At 43.8% G+C, this 27284-nt stretch overlaps 1 protein-coding gene across 4 annotated transcripts; it reads left to right on the top strand.

Annotated features, from left to right (window-relative positions):
- The first annotated feature begins 1438 nt into the window (after nt 1-1438).
- LOC133901340 (protein ROS1A-like) lies at nt 1439-26913 on the top strand. 4 transcript variants are annotated; one of them, XR_009906712.1, is made up of 20 exons: nt 1439-1740; nt 2910-5846; nt 6196-6286; nt 6385-7948; nt 8087-8166; nt 9101-9185; nt 9264-9355; nt 9434-9502; nt 9589-9625; nt 9714-9796; nt 16059-16550; nt 16667-16703; nt 16794-16851; nt 16936-17075; nt 18294-18359; nt 18469-18583; nt 21725-21789; nt 21874-21999; nt 25344-25382; nt 26339-26439. XR_009906712.1 is itself a non-coding variant. In XM_062342674.1 (18 exons), exons 2-18 carry the CDS (start codon nt 3041-3043, stop codon nt 26473-26475), a joined length of 5991 nt encoding a protein of 1996 aa, XP_062198658.1. In that variant the 5' UTR covers nt 1441-1740; nt 2910-3040; the 3' UTR covers nt 26476-26913. The 4 variants fall into 4 exon arrangements, 2 of the variants coding, with proteins under 2 accessions (XP_062198659.1, XP_062198658.1); XR_009906713.1 differs by lacking the exon at nt 21725-21789; XM_062342674.1 differs by lacking the exons at nt 21725-21789; nt 21874-21999 and having other exon boundaries at nt 1441-1740; nt 26339-26913.
- Nucleotides 26914-27284: the final 371 nt, after the last annotated feature.

The following is a 27284-nucleotide window of genomic DNA, read 5'->3' as shown; positions in this document are numbered from 1 at the left end:
CTGTGACATCCTTATATGTGTTGAACATTCTATACAATATAAGCTGTATCTAGTTTTGTTCGTTAAACCGGGTGTAATATGAAAATATGGTAGAATGACCACAATATGTTAACGATTGCAATCTATACTTAAAAAAAATGCTTACAAAGGAGATGAGAAATTTGCAGGGATATATTTGCACGATAAAAATGGAAGCACTTCAGAAAAAGGACGACACAAATATAACCTGGGAAAGCTCTATGGTCACTGCATTTTACACATATTGATATTTGGGGTAAGTCATGGGATTAATAAGGCTAAGATATTTTCTATAGAACATTCACGATATTTTATGTGGCAAGAATTCAATTGCTGCTGAAGTCTATCAATACATAGTATTGCCCAATTCGAGCAATAGAGAAATATTAGGGTGGCTAAGATGACATAGGTTATTGGACATGAGTTTTAAGAAATCCAAGAATCCTTCTGTTCTAGCTACTAGCACACAAAGATGTGATTCTAAACAACTAGGTAATATTATCATTGTGAAACAAAATTTCTTCTAAATAAGGGAAAGAGTAATCGGAGATGTAGAGGTAAATAGAATCATAAAAGATTTGCCAAGCCTCTATTGCAATATTTTATAAATGAAAACTTTTTGTTGTTTCTTAAGTAACATTGGAAGCCCACCAAATACTAAATATGTGTTTTATCAATTTGATCTAGTTCAAATTATATTTAAATCAACACAATTAAGTAAAATTATTTGATATACAAATAATTTATTTATTGAATTTCTTGTCAGTTGAGACAACAAGTGGAACGTTGAACTCTCGAGGAGCCACCACATAAATAATATAGTTAGCACATACAAAGTCTCATTTACGTAGTGACACATGGGAGACACCATAAATACTCCATTGTGTGACGACTAATTGTAATTAACAACTTCGATTGATTACTAACGGTCGAAAAACTAACTGTCTAGTTGCCCACTCGAATTACGAATGGATGGAAGATATATAAGTGTTAACGAGCTGACCGTTAGGACGAGCAGATAAACATGTAAAAGAGTGAACATTTAAAACAGAAACCGTACGCGGTGACCAGTCTGTTGAACCAACTGTTCGAAAAAGATACTGGATCAAGTGCGGCTAAAGTCACTCGAGACCTATACAACTTTTTTATTTTCCTTCTCAATCAAAACCAAGACACAAAATTTAAAATGTATTATTACCACGGTACAACTTTTATCGTATTTGATAAAATTTAAAACACCGAATAGAAAATTAGTTCAGATAACACGTGATCAAATAATTGTCAGTCATTACTCTGTGTTACCCGAGTGATAACTCAAATAACATGATCATCTCTTGTTGTCAGATGTGCTGAACCACAGCTGCTAAATTGGGCACACGATGGTCCATTGTTGACAAACGCCACAGCCGATCAGTCCTTACCGGTCAATCACTCTCTCCCATTCCCTAATCTCCTACACCCTCTGCTCTTCTCTCACACTCCTCTCACGACCTAACCCAATTCCATTCCCTAATCATTCACACGCAGGCAGGCGCCGAACCCCCCCCCCCCCCTCTCCTCTCTCTCTAGCGCCAATTTGTTGTGCGGCGACCTCTCCGCCGGCGCGACGGCACGCATCAAGGCGGGCATAGTCACCCCCTTTCTTCCCCCGCCCTCTACAGCAGCTGGTGTGGCGTGGAGTGGGGATCCATCGGGGCTTGGATCGATTTGTAGTTTCTGTTGGTGAGTAAGCAAACCCTGCTTGAATGTATTTGTTCCACGAGTTCGATTTTGTGAAGGGGGAACTCTCCTTCGTTGTGATTGTGGGCAATCGGATCCGAATCTTTCGATTCGCTCCCTGTGTTTGATGCCGTACGAATCCAATCCATCCGTCCATGCTCGAATAGTTTCTTCTTCTTCAGCGCAAATATCAGTCTTGTAAGGTTGCTGTCGCAATTTATTTTCTGAAATTGTTTGGGTTGAACTGAACCCCATGTCCGATTCGGGATTGTACAATTTTGGTGGTTCCAAGTGCGGTTTACAGGGCTGGAACATATTTTTTCTTGTTTTTCTTTTAGGGCTGGTGATCGAATTATTCGTCAGAAGAGATGGGACGGTGGGTTGATTGTATGTGTCCATTAATTTGCGTGCGTGTGTGTGTGCATGAGAGCCTGTCTGCGACTGTGGTCGTACCGAATGCCGTTGGCACCGCTCCGCGAAGTCAGGTGATTGTATGAAAGAAAGTTGTTTTTTCATTGAGCTCAGGTGCTGGGAGTCTCACCTGATAATTGGTGGCATGACAGACGATGGGAGATATGTTTTTTATATAAAGACAGGGAAAAGGTGAAATGGTATTGTTTACGAACTTTGTCCTGTCTAGGTGGGTTCGGGAAATGTTGCTTGAATGGATTTTAAAGTGACTATGGTTATTTAAGGGCAGTGGTGGGGGCACACAAGGGCCCTGCAGAATGTTCTTGCAGCATGGCACTTTAAGTGCAACACTTTTCGGCGTAGCTCTCTTGGGTGTTCTAGTAAAAAAATGGGACGCTTTTGCACTAGAGGACAAAGGCGGGGAATGTTACCTAGACACCTGTGTCCAAATTGTTTTTGCCACATTGGACACCCCGAATCCGAGTCGGATTCCGACACCCATGTTTGTGTCCAGGTAACACTTGCGGTCTCGTGGTTTTACGAAAGGACACCCGGTGAAACATTTATTCGCGTAAAAGACCTTACGAAGAAAATTATAGTCACTGTTTGATACTGTCTTTTTTGTTTCTTTGTTATGGTTTTGATAATGGTATAAAGGTTTCTGATCTTTGCCACTGACATATCTGCTATTAGTACAACATAGGCAGAATGTGATGGCAATGTATTTTTGACAATTGCCTCATCAGCTACATTTGTTGCAGGTGGAGACTGTGAAGCCAAATAAGAGGGTCTGCCTGATCCAATTTCGCTGCTCTTGAAAAGAAACCACATTATTGTTTGTCACACACCAGATATAGTCATCACCTTGGGAGATGGAGTAGGCAAAGGGAATATGCATATGCAAGATTTTGGACAATGGCTGCCCCAATCACAGAACACTGCAAATCTATGTTTCACAAGTATTTTAGTGCCGTCTCATATCGATACTTCTATAGAGACGCAGACTAGAACTTTTGCACTTGCGTCATCAGAGAAAGAATATGCATTGCTTTGCAATACAATTGGTGTTGGGCCAATTGAAGGCATTAGAAATGATGCTGGGTCAATTGTAAGCACTGGAAATGATGCTGGGCCTATTAGGTATGATGCTGGGTCAATTATAGGCACTGGAAATGATGCTGGACCAATTGAAGGTATTGACTTGAACAAGACACCAGCACAAAAGTCTAAGAGGAAAAAGCACAGGCCAAAGGTTTTGAAAGAAGGAAAACCATCAAAGACACCTAAGTCCACAACTCCAAAGTCTTCCAAGGAAAAGGAAGAAAAACCATCTGGCAAGAGAAAGTATGTCCGTAAGAAGACACCATCAGGCCAACCTCCTCCAGAACAGGCTGCTGATTCAAATTGCAGAGCTGAGCTGAAACCAGTTAGACGATGTTTGAACTTTGATGGGCAATATGATAAGGTGGATGCACATCCTGGAACTCAAGCTAAGGTGACAGAAATATCAACTGACCCTAAGGATTATAAGCCAGCTGTATCTTCTATCAATAAAAGCAATGTTCAAAGCCAGTCGGCATGCCATGCTGATTCTACCACCAGCTCTATTTACAGTTCAGCAAATCAGATGGTTAATGCACAGTTATTATCTGCACATAACACACAGAAAGGAGAATTGATTGACCTCAACAGTTCTTCTTTGAATCAGATACATAATGAGAGTACTAACTTTGTGGACAATCCTGCACAGAATTTTCAGTCCCGAATAAGAGAAACATTAGAAGTAAATCCTTTGTTAGAGCTCAATGATGGCATGACACATAAAAATGTACCTGACCTCAACAGTTCAATCAGTCTATTACAGAGCATGTCAACCAATTTTGCTGAATACTTGCTTTCATCTCCTCAAGCTTCTATAAGACAAACACAAATGGCCAACCAGATGCTTAATGGTCACGGAATGCCAGAAAATGTGATCACACAAACTCAATGTTTTGAAAGATCTTGCACAAGAGACGCAGTGGTAACTGACCAAATGTTCAACAGTTACATATTGGCAAACAACGACAATCCACCTGTCAATACTGAGCGGAATTCGGTGATGGAAAACTCGAATAAACTTGTTACAACGGATGGCTACTTAAGGATTAATACCAGTCCTTACAGGTATACCAGTGCAGCAGTCAGGCCTCATGATTCTCATGACCTCTCACATATCCATGCTGTGAATACCAGAAGAGAGCAAATTGCTTCAAATGGTGCTCAGACTGTGTTAGGTGCAAAATTCAATCACCAAAATAATGGATTGGCATCTGTAAGTGCTTGCCATGCTACCACCTCTGAGGCTTCATATTTTCCAGAAACTTACAAAAGAATGAGGTTAAATAATCATGATTACAGTCTGAATGGAGTTGTTGACAATTGTTGTACCTCGTCTGCATATTTGTCTAACAATCGGAATGCAAATCCGGTTTCAGCAATAAATTGTAACGTTTTTACACTAGCTGATGCTCAAAGAGTGATAGCCCGTGAGAAATCCCAAGCTTCCCAGAGAATGATCAATTTTCGATCATTACAAAACAGTATGGCTAAGAGAGCAGAAATGGAACTGCAGCATAACAGAGCTATGTTGCCTGGCACCACATTCAGGGATTCTATTGAAGGACCTGACAAACAGTTCAGGCTTGTAACACAAGAATGTGCACAGTCGCCTAGTAGTCCAAACAACCTACAACGACAGAATGTTATTGCAAAACTTGGAAATCATCAACTCCAGTCTTTGGGAGGCAACATGGTTTCAGGGTCAGACTTGCCAGCTGAACTGCATAAGCGTAGCAATTCTCCTCAGGACGATACTGAGAACAGTGTCTGCATTGCTCCTCCCGATGAGCTTGGCAGAAGCATCAGCGGGGAACATTTTAGGTACCCTGTCACTCGAACTAATATATCAACAGGCAATGGCAGTCTTAGAACGGAGAGTCATCAACTGGAGACTTCCGTAAAAGTTATTAGGACCCCAACGAACCAGACAAATCCATCAACGAGTAACAATGTTCTGAGAACTGAGAATAATCAACTGGAGTTTTCTCCAAAAACCGTTGTAGCTAAACCCAGTGGGAAGCGAAAAGTAGGACGTCCCAGAAAAGAGTTAAAACCTGGTGAGAAGCCAAAACCTAGAGGTCGCCCAAGGAAGGACAATATTGTTCATGCAATACTTATGTCAAAAGGTAGCCATACTGGTCCATCACAAAATGTGGATATTTCTTGTGTCTGTGGACCTCATGCAGAAGTTGCCTCTTATGCAAGAGCAGTTAATTCAGAAAGAGTTATAGAAAGCACTGCCGGAGCTACAGCACCACTGATAGATTCTTTAGATCTCATAATTCAAAAGATAGTGCTGTTAGACATTAACAAATCAGATGACATTCAGGCAGCTGAACCACATGGTGCTCTTGTCCCTTATAAAGGAGAAGTTGGTGCAATTGTTCCGTTTGAGGGAAAAATGAAAAGAAAACGTTCTCGAGCCAAAGTGAACCTTGATCCGGTAACCACTTTGATGTGGAAGTTATTAATGGAACCAGATATGAGTGATGGCGCAGAAGCGATGGCCAAGGATAAAGAGAAGTGGCTCGATGAAGAAAGAAAAATATTTCGAGGACGCGTTGATTCATTCATTGCTCGCATGCATCTTGTTCAAGGTATCACTGCCATTTCTATGTTGTACTCCTAACATGGCATTCTGTATGTTATCTGGTACATAATTGAGTACATTTAAATAGGGTTCTTTGACCTGTTACCATTTCATACTTCCATGCTATGGTTGCTAAGGCCATGTTAATGGGATAATCACAGATCTTTAGTATTTAATGTGTGCCCATGTTCTGTGTCTTCGTGCCTATTTATTTCATTTGGAAGCAAGAGCAGACTCATAATATCGTGTGCATGCACTTGAATGGGTGCATTGGGTTTGTTTGCTGATTGTGGGCTTGCATCTTAGGGACTTGCCGGATAGCACCTTAATTCTGGATTACTTCTATTTATTTACAGGGGATCGGCGTTTCTCTCCTTGGAAAGGATCAGTTGTGGATTCCGTAGTGGGGGTGTTCCTTACTCAGAATGTTTCAGACCATCTTTCCAGGTGAAACAAAACTTAAGTCCATTTGAAATAAGCAAATTATTTGAAATAAGCAAATTATGAACTAATGTTGTGTTTTCTGGCTGTTGTTTTCTTTCCAGCTCTGCCTTTATGGCTCTTGCTGCAAAATTTCCTGCAAAACCAGAAGTCTCTGAAAAACCTGCAGCTGGGGTGTTTCATACAACTTCAGATGAGAATGGCTCTTGTTCAAGGTTATTTGGTGATGCTGTCAAATTGCAAGGTGAGATCCTTGTTGAAGAGGCAAGTAACACAGCAGGCTCCTTAATCACAGCAGAAGAAAAGGAAGGAAGTGATAATACTGAATTGTTTGGAAGTTCTTCTGGAGATGGACTGGACTATGCAGCAGGAGTTTATTCTGATTCTTATAGGAAGCTGCCGGCTAGACTCCATGAAAAAAGCAGTCAAGTAGCAGCTGGAACTGGGAGTTTTGTTGAAGCTGAAGATGGGTCGCTGGAGGATGTTGTTTCATCACAAAACTCTGCCATTTCATCTCAAAGCTCCCCAGATTACCGGTTTCACATAAATGAGCATATGCTTTCTAGCACATTGCTAAAGTTTACAGCAGAGGACTTCATCCACAGAAATATGCCTAACGGTACAAGCAGTTCAGCTACGTATACAGAACTTCTACGGATGCAAGAGATAAAGAGCAAGTATAATGAAAATATTGCATCATCGGAATATCATGAAGTTCCAGATCCATTTACAAATAAGGGTTCACTGCTCCATGAATTACAAAATCTCAGAAGAAAGCATGATCCTCTGCATACTTCTGTTAATTATCACCAGAATGGACGAATTCATCTCCATGATATAGCGTATGGCAGCAACTTGGGAAGACCATTATACACTGCCCTTAATACTGTGGACTATTACTATTCTAATGCCACACAAGCTGAGACTAGTTCCCATTATCCTTCATCTGCTCCTGGATACGCCAGCACAATTAAACCAACAATTGGTGACTCTTTAAGCGCTTTGCTATATAGTATGGATGGATCATTAAATCAGAATAAAAGTCCATTCCCTTCTGAGCCTACACAAGGTGCTGACTTGGTTTCACCGATAATTGATACATATTTTCAACCATCAAGTTCAGAGATGGTGTCATTTGCAAGGGACTCTTGTATAAAAAGTCTTCCAAGGAATGAAGCTGAAGCTACATTTGTGAAACAGAATGAAAATTCGAATTTGCAAGAGGAATGTACTGCTAGTGCAAAGCAGATTGGACATGGAAATTTTCAATCAGAATGCAGCCAACTGAGTGATAATGTTGGAATTCAGATAGCAAAGGATCGAAATGGTCATTCATCAAACTTATGTCAAAAACAGAAAGCAAATTGTGAAAGCCTAGAAGGAGTTGCTTCTGTTTTTATTGAGACTTCCAAAGATGCTAAAAAAGATTCCCCTGTTCCTACTGATGGATCAAAAGCAAAGAAGGCAAGAGTCGGGGCTGGTAAAAAAAGAACTTATGATTGGGATATTTTAAGAAAAGAAGTGCTTTACAATCATGGAAATAAAGAAAGAGGTCAGAATGCAAAGGACTCAATTGATTGGGAAAGAATAAGGCAAGCAGATGTCAAGGAAATATCGGAAACAATTAGAGAGCGAGGAATGAATAATATGCTGGCGGAACGGATAAAAGTAAGTATGTGATAAAGCAATTTCGTTTAAAATGAGAGTATGTATGACACAAGTCATGCAAACATGCATATAATTCAGTATATTTGCCTATATGTTGGAATTCCGAGATTCAGTCATCTTTGGCGATATCTCTTGTAGGAATTTCTAAACCGATTGGTGACAGACCATGGGAGCCTTGATCTTGAATGGCTGCGCTATGTTGAACCAGACAAAGCAAAGTAAGCTGGATAAATGTATATTCAGCTAACATTCACAGTGCACTTACTTGCTCATTTAGTCATTCTATAAGTTAACCTCCACTGTTGCTCTTCAGTGAACTAGCACCACCTCTACTATTTGTTTCAATCGAACTCTGCTACTTAGATTTGTTTTGTTACTTGAATGGAATTCGTCTATTGTGTATTATCTTTTTACATGACCTTTTTTTTTTAAATCATAGGTAATGTTCAATCTGGCTGCTTAGTTGACCTACTTTTTGTTAATTTGATCCCTTATGTGCAACCAAAAAAAAACTGTAGGTCAATTCTCATTCAATCACCATATCCATAAATTAGCAACAGCTGAATTGGTGTGGTAACTATAGTGACCTGCTGGCACATGGCGCAAGCAGCAATGATCAACACTACCTGCTTGTGTGCTTTGTCAACTGTTCTTCCCAGCTTATACAGTTGCACAAAACTTGGCTTGCATCCTTAGCAAAACTGCTAAATAGGTGCGCTGGTGGTGTCATGCATTTGTAATTGTGGACCTGGCTTAGAAAAGGAAATCATTGAACAAACCATATATGAACGGGTCTACATAAACAAAATCTGATACTGGACTTCCATTGATCTAAGCAGAATAGAGTATAGGGTCTCTGGTGCAATCCTGCCCTGCCACTCTCTCTGATCCAAAAATCCTGTCATTTTTATATCTGTGCAAGCCATACTTTTTGACTTTTGGTCATGTATATGATCAAGATATGGTCCACTATGTTCTCGTTTTCTTTGTGCAATATTTTCATTCTTGTCACATCAAGATAACCTTTTTTAGGCCAACTAAAAACTGTCATATCTATGTATTTTGAGAATGTGCAGTAGACTAAATGTATTTATTTTGTTTATTGCTGCAATAGTTATCACAGGTAAAATGCATTCTTTTTGTGTCTTTCAGGGACTACCTCTTAAGCATTAGAGGTCTTGGACTCAAAAGTGTAGAGTGTGTGCGTCTTTTGACACTTCATCACATGGCTTTCCCTGTATGTTTTTCCCTTCCTCACAGTTTTTCAAGTATTCTGTCATTTTGGAGCTCTTATCTGTATCTGTTGATTATTTAGGTGGACACAAATGTTGGTAGGATATGTGTGAGACTTGGATGGGTGCCCCTTCAACCCCTACCTGAGTCTCTTCAGTTGCACCTATTGGAGCTGTAAGTATCTTTATTCTCAATGTTTGGGTTGAGTTATATATGCGCAAACAACTTGAATTTGATGATCCATTATTGAAGGTATCCAATGCTGGAAAACATACAGAAGTATCTCTGGCCTCGACTATGCAAGCTTGATCAACGGACATTGTGAGTTTTATTAATCCAGTTAATCTTAGCAATGATTTTAACCATGTTCCTGTTGGGGGGTGTGTAACAGGATTCTGCATTTGCAGGTATGAGCTTCACTACCAAATGATAACTTTTGGGAAGGTAGACATGACAAAGCAAGTATAATAAAGTGACAAATGATAGTTGTTTTGAGTTTTGCTGAATTGTTTTGCTCTGTTTCCCATTTTAGGTGTTTTGTACAAAAAGTAAGCCAAATTGCAATGCATGCCCAATGCGAGCTGAGTGCAAGCACTTCGCGAGTGCATTTGCTAGGTACTTTCTCAAGACACATGCATGTAAAATACATTGTATTAAGCTAATTCAACTTTGCATGCTGCAATCTACTAGTTTTGAGACATTACACATCATGTTTGATGAACCTATGGTGGTGTGTATTGCAATCCTTTATATTGTTGGGCAACACTATCTATTTGGTTAAAAAAATCTCTATCTTTCTAGACTAAATTTAACTATATAAGTTCTGGATGGCAATGACTATGACATGTTCTCCCTGTAAAAAGATGGAATTTCGCAGAAGGTGTTTATTTCTGTCCAAATAGATTTTCCAAATGGTTCAGGCAATCCACGTGCCTGAACCATGCTCTGGACGCTTGATATCCTTTAGTATTATTATTGCCCTTTGTACTTTTGTTGGTAGTTCTTGTTTGGTTTCGTCTCTAGCCTACCTCAATTTGCTTGGAACTAAAAGGCTTTGTTGTTGTAGTGAAAAAAGACAAAATTTGTGGAAGATGCTCATCTTAGCTCAAATAGATTTGCCAAATACACCTCGCATCGTCTCTCCTCGACGGACCCTCACGTCGTCTCCTCGGAGGCGACTCGCCTCCTTCCTCAACTCTCTCCCTCACCGACCTCGGCTCGACCGCTGTCGCCACCATCGGCCGGCGACGGCCATGATGATGGCGGCTTGGGGCAGCGCCAAGTGGTGGCCGCCTCCCCCCTCCTCCCCTGGCTTTCCTCCTCCTGCCCCCCCCCCCCCTTTTGGAGCTATCGTGTGTTGTTCCCGCCTGATCTCCCCCTTTGTGGAGTAGATCTGGCCGTTGCTGGCCAGATCCATTGTGGTGGTGGGCTCTGGTCAGCTGCTCATGAGCGCTGCTGGTGGGGCTTGTGGGCAGCTGTGGGCGTGGTTGCGTGGTGCTCCAGGCGGCTATGGCATGCTGCTTCGATAGGCTTGCTCATCAGGGCGCCTCTCCTCTGCACGGCTCCCTCCGTCGATCTCCTACATGTGGCCTTTTTTGCAACGGTGCGACGGTGCCCAGGGATCTAGATCCAGGCGCCTAGGGCCCGATATGCCCCCTCCCGGGGGTGGATCCGCCAATTGGGGACCGACTCCGGGCTTCTTTGCTCCGGGCCGCCTCTGGGTGTGCTGGTTCGGCTGATTCCTGGCGGCCGACGCAGCTTCCCCTTCTCCAACCCGTCCTACCAGCAGTGCCTGCATCCGGGCTACTGCTGCCTGGTTCGGTGGCTGACCGTTGTTCAAGATGGTTTTGGTGCAACCCCGTTCGTTGCTTGCTGGTGGATGGCTGTCGTGCTCCTGTGCTGCGTGTTACTAGTTCCTCTCTGCAGGTGGTTGGTTTGGTCTACCTGTCAAGCCTCCAGGCTCACCAGGTTGTGCCGTGGTAGGGGAATTTGGATGAAAGCCCTGACAGGCTCTTGCCTTTGCCGACGACGGTGACACCCGCGGGCGTCACAACCTCCTTGGAGGCGTTGTGTCGAAGTTTTCCCTTGGGATCTCTCCAGATGAAAACCCTGTCCGGCTTCACGAACGAGCAACGACGGTTCCGTTGTCGCTTCCTTCTTGAAGGCGTCGTTCGGAGAATCCCTATGTTCTTTGTTGCAATCGGCGTCACTCCTTGCAGGGCACACCTGTTAGCAATAAGCCTTGATGTGTGCAGATTTTCAGCTAGCAGATTAGGGAGAATAATAGCCAATTAAAACAGTAATGGCTGTAGTTATTACCTGTTTGAACCAGGAATTTTCAGCTAGCAGATTAAGAAGAATAATAGCCAATTAAAGCAGTAATGACTGTAGTTATTAGCTGATTGACCTAGGCCATATTGTAGTGGTCAGCAGTATATAAATAGAGAAGAAAATAGAAAAGGCAGCAAGCCATTGCAGCACCAAAAATACCATTGCTAGTGTACGTGTGTCTTGGGTGAGTTCCTGGCCTACCTGTGAGGCTGTAGGCCTTTCAATTGATATCAGTAGGGTGTCATGGCGGGTGAAGATGGCTCTTCTACAGCTCCTGCGCCTGTGGTACAGCGCGTGGTGAGAGATGTAGGAGGCGCGTACCTGCTGCTCACCAAGCACAACTACGCCGAGTGGTCGGTGATAATGGAGGTGATGCTTGAAGCCCGTGGCCTCTGGGAGGTCGTGGACAAGGGCAGCGTAGATAGGGGCGATGACAGGTTAGCAATGGAGACCATCTTTTTGCGCAGTCCCACCGAAGATGGTCACCTCCCTTGCGAAGAAGACGGCGAAGGAGGCCTGGAACGCGATCAAGACGATGAGCGTCGGCTCCGAGCGCTCTTGCAAGGCGACTGCCCAGAAGGTGAGGAAGGTCTACGAGGCGATCTCCTTCCGCGACGGCGAGTCAATCGACGACTTCGCCATGCGCCTCACCGGGATCGTCCACCAGCTGGAGGTACTCGATGATCCAGTCAATGACGCCAAGGTCGTGGCCAAGTACCTACGGGTTGTCCCACCTAAGTTCGCGCAGATCGCGCTTTCCATCGAGACGCTCCTCGACATCTCAACGCTGACAATCGAGGAGGTCACGAGACGGCTCAAGGCGGCAGAGGACCGCCTCGACCCGGACCAAGTGTTGCCATCGACATTCGATGGCAAGTTGCTACTCACGGAGGAGCAGTGGCTTGCACGCCAGAAGGAAAGGCGAGCTAGTGAGGGAGGGTCGCGGTCTGCCAAAGGTGACGACAAGAATCGCCACTCCCGTGGCTCACGCAAGAAGGGCGTGGCTGATGGCAAGAACGCTGCCCGCAACGACAACCGCGACGCCTGCCGCAATTGCAGGCGTACCGGTCACTGGGCTCGTGATTGCCGCCAGCCCAAGCGAGGTCAGGCGCACCTCGTGCAGGAGGACGACTACGAGCCTGCGCTACTGATGGCGCAGGTCTACGCGCTGAACGATGACACTGCGTCGGCATCGACAACAGTCCACCTCGATGAACCGCGAGCGCAAGCGTTCCTCGGCGAGGAGGACGCCGGTGAACTCCAGGGGGGCTGGTACCTCGACACCGGCGCCACCAGCCACATGACGGGCCGCAGCGACGTCTTCGCCAAGCTTGATCGCGCGGTACAGGAAACCGTACGGTTCGGCGACGGATTGCTCGTCGAGATCCACGGCTGCGGCACGGTGCTGTTCGCCGAGAAGAACGGCGAGCACAAGGCACTCTCCGGCGTCTACTTCATCCCGCGCTTGAAGAACAGTATCATCAGCGTCGGCCAACTCGATGAGTGTGGCTCGAAGGTGCTGATCGAGGATGGCATGCTGCGCATCTGGGATCGTCGGCGCCATCTCATCGCCAAGGTGAACCGCGGGCGGAACCGGCTCTACATCCTACGCCTCAACGTCGCGCGCCCCATCTGTCTCGCGGTGCAGCACAACGATGACTCGTGGCGCTGGCACGCCCGCTACAGCCACATCAGCTTCGACGCGATGCACGTGGAGCAGCTCTGCCTGCGTCATGACGAAGCATCGCCGAGCCCTGTTCCCAGCCAAGGCGAAGTACCGTGCAAAGGGTGTCCTAGACCTCGTCCAATGGCGCCGCTATGTTTTGCTGTTGGTAGATGACGCCAGCCGCTACATGTGGCTGGCGCTTCTCACAGCAAAAGGTGATGCTGCAGTGGCCATCACGAAGTTCCAGGCTGCTGCGGAACTGGAGAGCGGGCACAAGCTCCGCGTTCTACACACGGACAATGGCGGCGAGTTCACCTCTGTTGAATTCGCGCGCCACTGCGAGGACCATAGCGTGCAGCGGCACTTCTCTGCGCCGTACACGCCGCAGCAAAACGGCGTGGTGGAGAGGAGGATCTAGACCATCCTCGCCACCGCACGCGCCCTCTTGAAACTGCGGAAGATGCCCACTGAATTTTGGGGGGGAGGCTGTGATCGCGACTGTCTACCTCCTCAACTGGGAGCCGACGAAGAGTCTTGACGGCGAGACGCCATTTGAGGGGTGGCCCGGGTGCAAGCCGGCGGTAAACTACTTGCGTACATTCGGGTGTCTTGGTTATGTAAATGATACACGACCAGACCTGCGGAAGCTCGACGACCGCAGCACCTCGATGGTCTTCATCGGCTATGAGGATAGCTCCAAGGCGTACCGCATGCTCAAGCCCCGGTCCCGGCGCGTCCACATCTCCCGCGATGTCGTTTTTGACGAGGACGCCGGCTGGCACTGGGAGGCGGTGCTGCAAGACGGTGGAACAACCACACCTGACTTCCATGTGGAGGCAATGGTCAACTACATCCACCCAGGCGTGTTGGCTCCATCCGCAAGCAGCGCAGAAGGCGCTTATCCTGCTGCGCCGGCGCCCACAGGGGCGATCTCGTCGCCCACGCCCGTAGGGGCGTCCTCCGCGGGGGACCCACCCGTAGGTCCGCCTGTGGGCCGCACATCGACAGCGCCCGCAGGGGTGTCGGGCCCCCTTGCAGGTGGCGTATCCACGCCCTTCTCGTCCGCAGGGGCAGGGGCCATGCCCGCAGGGGCGGCGACTGCACCCGCAGGAGCTCGTCCCGAGCCGGTCTTCCCTGCAGAGGTAGCCCCCACATCCGCAGGGACGGATCTAGCGCCAACCTCGCCCGATGGCGTGTCGTCCACGCCTACAGGGGCTTCTCCTACGGCGGCCTCGCTCCTGGAGTTCGTCTCTCCTCCGCCAAACGACTCCGACAGGCTGGATACGTACCACGACTCTTCCCCTCTCCGTTACCGTCACATCGACGACATGCTTGGAGGGGGAAAGGCACCAAGCCTTGCCAATCGCATCGTCGATGGCGAGAGCCTGCTAATGGTCAGCGAGGATGGAGAGCCGCGCTCCTTCGCTGAAGCAGAGCACGATCCAGCATGGCAGGCGGCCATGCGCGAGGAGATGGACTCCATTGAGTAGAACGGGACATGGTCACTGGTGGAGCTTCCTCATGGGCATCAACCTATTGGGCTGAATTGGGTCTTCAAGCTCAAGAAGAACGAGGCAAGAGCAGTGATAAGCACAAGGCTCGCCTCATCGCCAAGGGCTATGTGCAGCAATCGGGCAGCAGCAGCAGCAGCAAGCGACCTCGCAGGCGATGTTGACACAAGGAGTACATCTGACGGTTTGTGCTTCTACGGCAGCAGCTTGGTGAGTTGGCACGCTCTCAAGCAAAAGGTAGTGGCACTCTCGTCCTGTGAGGCGGAGTATGTTGCTGCCACTACCGCAGCCACACAAGCGGTGTGGTTGGTTTGGCTGCTCGGCAACTTCAAGGGGATGGACACCGACACCGTCAAGTTAAAGATTGACAACAAGTCAGTCTTAGCGCTGATACAAAACCCTATCTTCCATGAACGTAACAAACACATCGATGTGCGGCTACCACTTCATCAGGGAGTGCCGGGAAGATGGGAGGATTAGTGCTGATTTCGTCGGCACTAAGGATCAGCTCGTTGACATTCAAATATATAAATAGAGAAGAAAACAGAAAAGGCAGTAAGCCATTGCAGCACCAAAAATACCACTGCTAGTGTACGTGTGTCTTGGATGAGTTCCTGGGCTACCTGTGAGGCTGTAGGCCTTTCAACACCATCCTCTATTGTTGTTCGACCCTTTGTTCTCCTGTTCGGCTGGGCTTCCCACCTCCTTTCAGCGCTTCACGACAGTGGTTTTGTTCCAATGTCCCAGAACCCCTTTGTAGTTCGGCATGGGGGCTGTCGACCGAGCTGATTGTTAGGCATGAGAGTAGGGTTCTGCCTATTGAGTTGTCGAGATATTCTGGTCGATGAGCTAGCTGGGCACAGTTGCTAGTGGGGTAGCGTTGTTTCGGGTGGGCGCCGCTCGGTTGTTCAAGAGTGTTGGGTTGTATGTTGTTTGTTGTGTTTATCAGGTTATATGCTGCTTAGACTTGTCTTCTGGCTGTTAGGGGGGTTTGGAGCCTTTTTCTTTCTTGCTTTGTCTTGCGTGAGAATGAGGCTCCGCGGGTTGTATTGCAATGCTTATTAAGGTTTTCGGGCCCGGTTTTCCTTATAAACTAGGTCATTTTACTTCTTAATACAATGACACGCAGCTCTCCTGCGTGTTCGAGAAAAAAAAAGATTTGCCAAATATAGTTGAAGTGCTAGATTTCCCTAAAGAAACATAGAGAAATGCTAATTGTTATTTTTACTGTATTTCAACCTTACGATTTCTGCTACTTGAAGAAACAGGCTTGCTCGTTTTCTTATGTCTTTTGCGACTTAGGGCCATGCAGATTTAATTTCTGTACTCTTGGATGACTGTCCATTGATAATAGCTTGTTATGATGAAGTGCAAGGCTCGCTCTTCCTGGACCTGAAGAGAAGAGTTTGGTTACATCCAGTACTCCAGTCGCTGCAGAGGGCTGCAACCATACATATATAAATTTTAGGACTGCAAATCAAAATGAGGGCTCCAACCAGACATATATGAGTTCCAGGCCTGTAAGTCAACTTGAGTGGAACTCACATGCCCGCGGCCATATCTTGGACAATGGCCATCCAATCATCGAGGAGCCAGCAAGCCCGGAACTAGAACCTGACGCTACAGAGATAAAAGTAGATGCAATTGAGGATGCTTTCATTGATGATCCTGAAGAAATTCCTGCTATCAAGCTTAATTTCACAGAGTTTACACAGAACCTAAAGAATTATATGCAAGCAAATAACATCGAGATTGAAGATGCTGATATGTCGAAGGCCTTGGTTGCTATAACTCCTGAAGCTGCTTCTATCCCAACTCCTAAGCTCAAGAATGCCAGTCGCCTAAGGACAGAGCACCAAGTGTATGGCCTTGTTCTAAACAAAACCAGTATTATTTATAATAACTGTAGAGCCCTCATATCTTCTGTTTTATTGCTAGTAGCTTTATTTGAGTTCTCTATTTTCTACATGTTTGCAGCTATGAACTGCCGGACTCACATCCACTTCTGGAAGGAGTAAGTTCAAAGCAGATTATTAAAAATTTCACTGTTTGTGTTAATCAAGAACTGACGATATAATGATGATTATTTGCTTATTATGTATAGCTTGACCAGAGAGAGCCTGATGATCCTTGTCCTTACCTACTCTCTATATGGACTCCAGGCAAGAAACATATAAAATTCTATATATCGTTGATTGAAGCTTTCGCTCATTCGATGGTTGCTGATGTGTATTAATATAAAGCAGGCGAAACAGCTCAATCAACTGATGTACCTAAGACATTTTGCAACTCCCAAGAAAGCGGTAAATTATGTGAAAGTTCTACATGCTTTAGCTGCAACAGTATACGAGAAGCACAGGCCCAGAAAGTCAGAGGAACAATTTTGGTAAGTTACCTATTCTATGTAATCTATACCAGTGTTAAAAATTTGGTTAAGCGGGAGCTGGCGTTCAAGAAACTGGTTGGGTACTATCCAGTTTAGCCTAGAGATGACAGTTAGGTATAATCTGCTACAATAATATTGTTTAGAGTAAATTGTGTTGGCGGTCTTCAAACTTGCTACATGAATGCAAGTAGGTAACTGATTTTAGAATTTGGACCAATAAGTCACTAAAGTTTGTTAGGTGCTCACCGTGAGCCATTACATTGCCAACTCTTCTCGCCAATGGTAGTGTGAGGTGCAACTATATATAGTAACGTGAGAAACACAGAAACTCTAATGTTGGCACAAGCATAAAGATCGTGCTGGGTGTTTGCATGCCAAAAAAACTAATAAAAGAACCAGGTATACAAATCTAACGTGAGCCGGCTGCTAGCATGCATCAAATGTGGCATCCATATCAGTGACCTGTTATATTACAAAATTCCGTGACCTGTTAATCCATGTTCTAAGATTAGTGACATGTTTGCCATGCACAACACGTTTTTAATAACCTCCCATGCAATTTACTCTATTCTTTCCTTACTATGATGGAAATGTTACGGGAAAAATGAAACAATGGGCAGGGAAAAATCCTGGGATTAGCTGCTCGAGAATCCCCCTAGTTCTAAGGATCAAATCTGACCAGGAAATTCAAAACTGCCAGCGATATTTTAAATCGATTTTTGAACTTGGAGCTCAAATATTCATTGGAAAAATTATTTAAATAATCAATTGTTGGACTACATCTCTCTTCCTGGTTTTTCCCTAGCTCATTACTCATATGTTGTAAGTACTCATGTCATCATGACCATGCACACAAATCTTCTCCCTCTCTTTTTTGTAGCAAATTGAGCCCACCTTAGGCTTGTATAATCTTATCTATGCCAGACATTTGTATCAAACTAGATGTGCTATAGAACTTTTGTGCTTTGTACTGTATACTTATCTAGGCCTTAGATTTCATCTAAAAGATATGTTCTTCAAGTTTTATATTTCTGTTCCTAACAATTGGGAATAGCTGGTTCCCAGTTTCATAATCCAACAAGCATTTTGTCGATTCCAACTGGTTAACGGGTTTCAGGATTTCAGCTAGGGACTAGAACCCATAAATCTGTTTTAAAACCATGATTCCTGGTGGAAGCTGAATTCTTGTATTGAAAAACTTTTTTTTATTAAACTCAGATACCATGCCGGACAGCAATGTGGGGAAGCTTCCCACTTAACGGGACATACTTTCAAGTAAATGAGGTAATAATGGGAAGTGATTGTTGTTTATTTACTTAACATATTTCTTTTAACAAATAAGCAAGGATTCTGTTCTTAAATCTATTAAGCTATTCAAATGTTTTACATGCAGGTATTTGCCGATCATGACACAAGTCGGAACCCAATTGATGTTCCAAGGAGCTTGATATGGAATCTCCCTAGGAGAACAGTTTACTTCGGAACTTCGGTTCCTACAATATTCAAAGGTACTTCCCTAATGAGTGAGAACCAAAATTTTGGAATCTGGTAGCACCAAGCGTGATGCCCTTTCCTGTTGTGTGGGAATCTGATTGTGACCATAGTAACTTCAAACTATCATCAGGACTAAGAAGGTTTGAAACTGAATTACTGAAATGGCCAAGTAGGAGGGACTGAGCCTAGTTCTGTTAGTTGAGGGTTGGTTGAGGATGTGGATGTACGTCTAGATCACCTAAGTTTGAGTCCTCTTCGACGCGAATGTGGGTGCCTATTTCTTCTTAATAAAAAACCACCTAGTTCCTCCTAGGTTGGTCTAGTTTTTTTAAATGGCCAAGTAGGCAAAATAAAGTAATGAAGCGATAACTTAAGTTCATGTTGCTGGTTGAACCATTATTTTGTCGCCACTGCCTGGACAATTGTCGGAAACTTTTTGTCAATGGTATGACATGGTTAGTTTGGTAAGTTGTTCCGTATTTGAATCATTCACAAATCATGTAAATCCAAATGTTCTTTCTTCTCCCCTTAGTCTGTCTATAGCCCAGGCTAAATATGGTAGTAAGACTAAGACAAGGCCAAGCATCTGGTTTCTTTTGTGCTTGAACTTAAGATTAAGCCCTCGCTTCTGGGGAGAAGATCAAACTGATTGGTGGTGACTTTTGGTGCTTATAAGCTTAGGAGCTTCTATGCCTTACCATGTAGGGTCGTATATTGATATATTTGACAGTACAAGGCCAACAAAGCCAAATCCAAACATCTAGCTATACTTTTAAAGAAAAGCTCAGCCTAGTAGTGACTTTTGGCGCTTATAAGTTTATGAGTGCTATAAGCTGGGTTTGACCAAATATCTCCCATGGCTTATATTGTATAAGGTATATTTGGTACAGGGCTGATAATATGGTTTCCAATAGGGCCAATTTTTATTTGCCAATGCAATTTTCTCCAATCCCCTATTTGCCATCGCAGAACAACTTATCCCTAATATACCATTCCGTTGCAAAATCTTACCATTTTGTGCCATCCCCATTAGCTCTGTTGGTTTCTACCATCATTTTTTATAAGTTTGTGGATAGCTGCTGTCCCTGTCAAGCTTGCCAGCGATTAGGGAGCGAGGGAAACTCCAAGAACATGCAAAATTGAGTCACAACAATGAGTTCAATAGGTAGGTGGTAGTTCTCGCTGGCGGGAAGAGGTCACATCACCTCGATGGCCTGCGAGAAGAGTGATGGTGGTGGCTTTGATTCCGTCAGAGACCTCCATGGCCGCGCTCCGCATGGTCGCCTCGCTGCAGCCTTCACGACCGAGCTAGGCGGCGCTAGTGTCTGCATGGAGCTCAGTGATGAGCCATCGGTCGTACGTGGAGCGCATGAGAGGCCACAAGGCCATCGCTGGCGAGGGCACGTGCCACGTGGAGAGTGCGAGGAGAGGAACTGAAGCAGAGTGTTAAGTATATATATCAAGGCCCATATACTCTAGGCCCATGACAGTGTTACCTGGACACCTGTGTCCAAATTTTTTTGCTGAATCGGACACCCCGAATCCAAGTCGGATTCTGACACTCGTGTTGGATTCCGAGTTGTATATCATGTGTCCAAATTTCTTTGCCGAATCAGATACCTGAATCCGAGTCGGATTCCGACACCTGTGTCCGTGTCTAAGTAATATTGTCCATGAGATCTTTATATATTGACATCAAGGCTAGTCCATGGAGCTTCTTCCATAATTCTAGTCAAAGGTAACATGGAATCAGAGCCAGGTTTAGGGTTAGGTTTAGACTAATCTAATCCACCCACGATCAATATCGTGATCTGGCCAACGCCGTCCATCTGTCGCGGCCCGTCGCCGACCCTTCCTCCAGCCGTCGTCACGTGGTCATCTCTGATATCGCGTGCGTGCCGCTCGTGAATAGAGCCGCCACTGTCCATTCTCCGCCCCCTCTAACACCGTTGCTCCTATCTCGGCTGCCTGTCGTTCGTCGCGCCCTTCATCGTCTATCGCGGAGATGCCATCGCGGCCGCTCGTCGCGGTTGCCGCCTGCTGCCTATTGTGGCCGCTGTCTTGCCATCTTGCAGCCTCTCTTTACCGCCTCGTCACCGCGTCATTCCTAAGGATTGATCGCATGCGTATTTCTCGTGATGTGACTTTTGTTGAGGATCGTCTTTCTATAACCTACTCCTTCCATCCCACCCACTTCATTCAGTTTCAGCTCCACCTATTCCTTATTCCTCTCCTTACGTCCCACCCACTCTTACTCCGGCTTCAGCTCCTCCACCACATATTCCACCTATCATACATGTCTATACTCGTCGGACAACAATTTCTTCTACTCATCTGTCCACTCCTACCTCTTCAGTCAGTCCTGATGCTCTTGTTTTTTATGATTCTGATGTTATTGATGAATTGCTTACTGGTCCCTTTTATAATCTACGTGATTGTGTTACTATTGAGGCTTCTAACAAGTGGGGTTTTCCTCGTGCGAGTGTTGTTGTTGCTAAGGAGCTATCATCTACTTAATTTGAGGCATCCAGTATTTTCAAGTGGCAGTCTGCTATGTCTGAGCTTGCTGCCTTGATCGTACAGGCACTTGGGACCTTGTTCCCTTACCATTTCATGTTGTTTCTATCACATGTAAGTGGGTGTTCAAAATTAAGACATAGTCAAATGGTTCTATTGAGAGATACAAAGATTGCCTTGTTGCCAGAGGTTTTTAGCAGACTAAGGGTTGAGATTATGATGAGACATTTGCTCATTTTGCTCACATGACCACAGCTTGTACTTTGATTGTAGTGGTTGTTACTCGTTCCTGGACTATTTCTCAGATGGATATTAAGAATGCTTTTCTTCATGGTGATTTGCATAAGGAATTCTCTATGCAGCCACCCCTGGGTGTTGATGCTGAATGCTTTTCTTCATGGTGATTTGCATGAGGAAGTTTATATGTAGCCACCCCCGTGTGTTGATGCTTCAGGATATGTTTGTCGTCTTTATTGTGCTTTATATGGTCTTAAACAAGCCCCTCGTGCTTGTTTTGAGCATTTTGTTTATGTTATTCAGACTGCTAGTTTTTCACCTAGTATCGTGATCCTGCTTATTTATTCATCTTTCTCCACAAGGGCGTACTTTGGTTCTCTATGTTGATATGTTAATTACAGGAAATGATGTTGATCATGTTGATCATGTGAAGAAGCAACTCAGTGAGCAGTTCTAGATGTCTTATGTATGCCTTATTAGTTACTTTTTGGGGATTGAAGTTATAACCTCTGCAAAGTGTTTATACCTTTCTCAATCTAAATACATTCAGGATCTCATGGTTAGCTCTGGCATTACTGATATTCGGACAGTTGCTACACCATTAGAGCTTCATTTGTAGCTTCGTCCTACTAATGGCACACCTCTTGAGGACTTCTCTTGATATCGTCGTATTGTGGTTAGTCGTGTTTATCTCATTGTCACAAAGCCTGATATTGCTCATGCAATTCATATTTTGAGCCAGTTTGTAAGTGCTACTTATGTGCATTTTGGTCATTTGCTTTGGGTGTGTTATGTTACTTGAGGGGGATGTCATCTCAGTGCTTTTTCTATGCTCGTTCTGGTCCGCTTCAGCTCTACACTTGCTCGGACTCCACTTGGGCGAGTGATTCGATGGATCGTCGTTCTGTCACTTGTTATTGTATCCTTCTTGGTACTTCTCCTCTTACATGGAAATCCAAGAAACAGGGGTTGTTGTATCATGTTTCAATACAGAGGCATAACTTCGAGCTCTTGCCATTACTTCAGAAATTGTATGGCTTCACTGGATGTTGGCTGATTTTAGAGTCTCTTGTGAAGCACTCACACCTCTTCTCTATGATGACACTGGCGCCATACAAAATTGCTAATCATCCCGTGAAGCATGAACACACAAAGCATATAGGTGTTGATGCTTCCTTTGCTCGATCTCATTGTCATCAGAAAACAATCGCTCTTCAGTATATGCCATCATGATTGCAAGTTGCAGACTTCTTTACCAAAGCACAAACTCAAGCGCATCATCGGCTTCATTTGCTCAAACTCAATGTTTGTGAGCCTCCTATACCACCTTTAGTTTGAGCGCGAGGGGACGGGGGTGTTAAGTATATATGCCATCGGCTTCATTTGCTCAAAGAATGTTTGTGAGCCTCCTATACCACCTTTAGTTTGAGCGCGGGGGGAGGGGGGTGTTAAGTATATATATCTAGGCATATATACTCTAGGGCCAATAGCATATATACTCTAGGCCCATTGGCCTATGAGGTCTAAATATATTGACATGAAGGCTAGTCCATGGAGCTTCTTCCCACAATTCTAGTCAAGGTAACAGAGGTGGATGGCTTCTTCATGGCGCGTTGTGTCCTTGACTTGCCAACAATGGCATATAAGGGTAAGAATTTGCAAACGCATGGCATATTAGGGATAAGGATTTTTGCGATGGCATATTAGGGATTCGAAAACTTCGCAATGGCGTGAGAAGAATTCTTCCTTTGCATAAGCTGCTCGGAACCAGGTTTTCAATTATTCTACCTTGCTTATTGTACGCTCATGTAAATATGTAATAAACAGGAATATTCCACAATATGGTGACGTTTGGATTTGGGGTTATGAGGAGTGGGAATGAGATACAAATGGAGGGATAAGTTTAAACCCATGTTTGGATATATGGAATGGGATGTGTAGGGGAAAGGGAACGGGATATGGAGACCTCTTGTCCACCGATTATAACCCAGTGGGGGAGGTCGGTTTAGATCGGGATATAACGACTGGATTGCTCTACCCATCTACCAGAGTAGTAACGGACGAGCACCGCCACCTTGCATCGCGGCCCGCCCGCTCGTTCGCAGCCATCCTCAACACTCGACGCGCCAGATTCTCGTCGACTACAACATCCCTACATCTAACACGCCTACCATTAGCACTCTATGTTTGTCGCAGCCCAAGCCAGATTCCTCCGCTCGACGTTGCTGCTAAGCTCGCCTTTGGGTCACTGTTGTCCCGAGCATGCTCAAATGGACAACGGCTGCACATCCTCGCTTGGGCCCTCCACCGAAGTCACGATTGGGGCTGATATGTATTTCGATGTGTGTCTGGCTTTTCCTTTAACTTTTTCTTATCGTTCTTTTTTCATTTTTTTTTTTTTGGAAAAAAGTTCATTTTACTCCCCAAATTATGCAGTTGGTTTGGAAAACCCCCCGAACTATTAAACCGTTTGTTTAACCCTAAAGGTGCAAAATGATCCGGATTTGGATTCATAGGGGGTTAAACAAACAATTTAAAAGTTCGGGGGTTTCCCAGACCAACTGCATAGTTTGGGGGAGTGAAATGGACTTTTTCCCTCTTTTTTATGCTTCGATTGAGAGAAGGGGCAGAAGATGGAATCAAGGAGATGATATTCTTTTAATCATTGGGATGCTAAATTGGATTATGCTTTTACATGTTTATTCTAATAACAAAAATTGTTTTCATTTTTTCCTTTATTTTCAAGAGGGTATTTTGGTCATCAAATTTTATATCCCAGTCCCAGCACATACCAAACACAAGAAAAAGATTAAATCCTCACATCCGTAACCCAAACCACCCTTTACATCTCATGCCATATCTCTGTACGGCGGTGACAGTAGTTAGGATATAGAAGACATGAACATCAGGAATGGAAACAGAGAGAAGGCTGCGCTTGGGCATAGGGAAAGGGAAAGGAAGAAATATAGGAAGAGAGAGCGAAGCTACTGAGAGAGAGGGAATGTGCTACTGGAAGCTACTGAGAAGGAATGTGAACAAATGCGGATGTGCTTATTTCTTGCTTAATCTCCATGATGAGATGCCAAAAACTCTTAGGGTGAAGTTCCTAATCAAACTGATAAACTTTCTTTAACAAGGTGATCATCAAATTTAATGCGTTAGAATGATGGAGATTCAACTTTTTTTAAAATGGACATATGCAAGCTTGGAGGTTGTGAGGGAAGGAGAGGGAGATTGGCTGCAATTATAGATTTGTTAATTGAAGAAGCCTGTCGACAATTGCAGATAAAGGCTTTAAAATTTTATTATTGCTGGAATTTAGTTTATTAGGCAAGCGACACACGACATATTTGACTTTTGAAAGAGTTAAAATTGCATTTTAATCAAAAGTAGTAGTAAATGTACTTTAGTATTTGTGTTTAACAATTTGCAGATTCATTTGTCCTGTGTCCGTGTTGGACCTGAGTAGTAACTGTAGCAATCCTGCATATCTTTTGTAGATTATCATCTACAATGTGTAATGAACCTTATTTCGTAGCAGGATAAAGTACCATAGGAAGGAGGTTGGATGGCAGTAGCTTGAAGGGGAGGGGCAGAAGTAGAGAAGAGACAATAGACTTGGGAGAAATCCTACTCATTTGCCTTTTGCTAACCTCTGAAGCATAGGCTTACCCTTGTATAGAGAACGCCTCCTAACAATTCCATCCAGGAGATATAGATAACTTGAGAAGTTATCAAACTAGAAAGGATGGAAATAGATAATTAGGAAGCTAACAAAGAATCCCTCAATCCTAAGGATTGGTTGCGCCAGCTACCATAACACAAGACGAGAATATTTTGAAAAAACTGGGGTTAATAGGACAAGCTTGAGTTGCTTATTCCTGTGGAAAATTGTTGGTTAACACATGATGACATAATTTTCTTTGGATACAACTGACATGTTGACTGGATAACCAAATTATATTATTTTTACCACATCGAAGATGTCCAGATATTTATGCTTACTTATTTGTGTTTCAGGTTTAACAACTGAAGACATACAACATTGCTTTTGGAGAGGTAATCATCTAACTGTTTGCGTTTTCATTTGTGATTTCCAGAATGAAGAAAGCAAGTTTATAGATAGTATCTACTGAAAAGGATAATGGTGTTAGTGACATAAAAGTTATCGGCACAACCTTTTGGTATTTCGCAATTTTAGTTAGTTTCTTGATAGGGCTGCTGTTGCAGGTGATAGCAGATAGGTACATTTATGAACCAGTAGCGACACATATTTTTTTTCTTATAAATATTTTCATTTTTTAAAATTTCTTATCTTGTTCGAAAAATAATGTTGTCGATGGGATATCTGTACATTTTGAGTTATTAGCGACACACCATCGGGGTCTTATTTCCATTTGTACTTTTCACGTGCCGTGAGATGAAAACTGATGCACATTTGACCGTTAGTATATTTCCAAAATATAATTATGAAGGCTATAAATGTGTAACGTTTTGAAAGTATTTTTTTATACCATTGTACTTATAATTTGCATATGGCAACTATGAATATTTCATAATATAGTATTAACAATTGAAAAAAAAAACTTTTTGTACTCCAGTAGCAAGAGTTTATGGCTGGTGTTGGCACAAAAATGCTGATGTCAGGGACAAAGACTTCAATTTTAGCTTGGTTCTCAAGAAATCTGCACAATGAAGTTATTGCATAAGGAGCAATGGCATACATACTAACATTTTCTTACAAAACGTTATAAACTTAACTATCATCCATCAGGCTGGATCGACCTGATCAGCTACTTGTTTTCACATGCCACATCATGGTTTGTAGAGCATTTGTAAGAAACATAGGATATGTCAGTGTGGTGGCGTAGTTTTACCCTGATGGGTTCTCAGAGGAAAGTTATTATGGCATCGATTGTTATTCATGGATTTTTTTTTTTTTTGTTTATTGGGATAATATCATTAACATTTTCACTTGTGAAATAGATGTTTATATTTGTTCTGTACGTCTGTAGGATTTGTGTGTGTGAGGGGATTTGATAGGACATCAAGAGCACCAAGACCACTGTACGCAAGACTTCACTTCCCAGCAAGCAAAATTACCAGGAACAAAAAGTTAGCAGCTTCTACTGCAGCAAGAGATGATGAATAGGACGTTGGGAAAACCAGTAACGAGGTACATAGAAGACCCTGGTGATCACTGACCTGATAAATGGATGACTGACCAATAAGTTGCCGTACTCAATTGAAGCATCAATTGAAGCATTCGAGCAATATGATGCATCATATGAATGTCAGCCGCTCGCGAAGTTGTGATGCTGACATTATTCGGCAATATTCTGTGCTTGGTTTATACCAGCCAACTGGTTCGTATATGAGGGCATATTTGCTGCTCCGGCAATTCAATAGACCTGATAGTGAGAGTCTTGTCGTCCGGCCATTCGGGTTGTACTTTCATGTGAATTGAATCGATTGTTGTACATGAGAAGCGTCAGCCTTTCCAAGTGATCATTCATGTTGTTAGGTCATTCATATGAACGTGCATCAATTATTTGATTGTTTCATTAATGAGGCCAATTGGCTTTGAACATATTGTTCTGGCTTTGAGCTATATCAACGCCAAATTGTGTGTTTAGAACTATTTTAAATAAAATGTATGTTTAGAAAATGAAGATGTTAGTCATAAAATCAAAGCCGAATGGATGAAATAGCGTCAAGCTTTTGTTATCCTCTGTGATAAAAAAAAGTGCCACAAAAAGTTGAAAGTTAGTTCTACATGACAGCGATTTGACTTATGATGTTGTATGGTGTTAAATATTGGTCAATTAAAAGGGGATATGTTTAACAGTTAAGTGAGTAGAGATACATATGTTACGATAGATTTATGATTATATAAGAAAGGATCAAAACTGAAACGATGATATACGTGATAGGGTAGGGATAGCGCTAATTGAAGAAAAG

This window comes from Phragmites australis, chromosome 20 (genome assembly GCF_958298935.1).
Source record: "Phragmites australis chromosome 20, lpPhrAust1.1, whole genome shotgun sequence".
NCBI classification, from domain to species: domain Eukaryota; kingdom Viridiplantae; phylum Streptophyta; class Magnoliopsida; order Poales; family Poaceae; genus Phragmites; species Phragmites australis.
The sequence above is the reverse complement of the archived record's forward strand: the minus strand, read 5'-3'. Positions and strand labels throughout refer to the sequence as shown.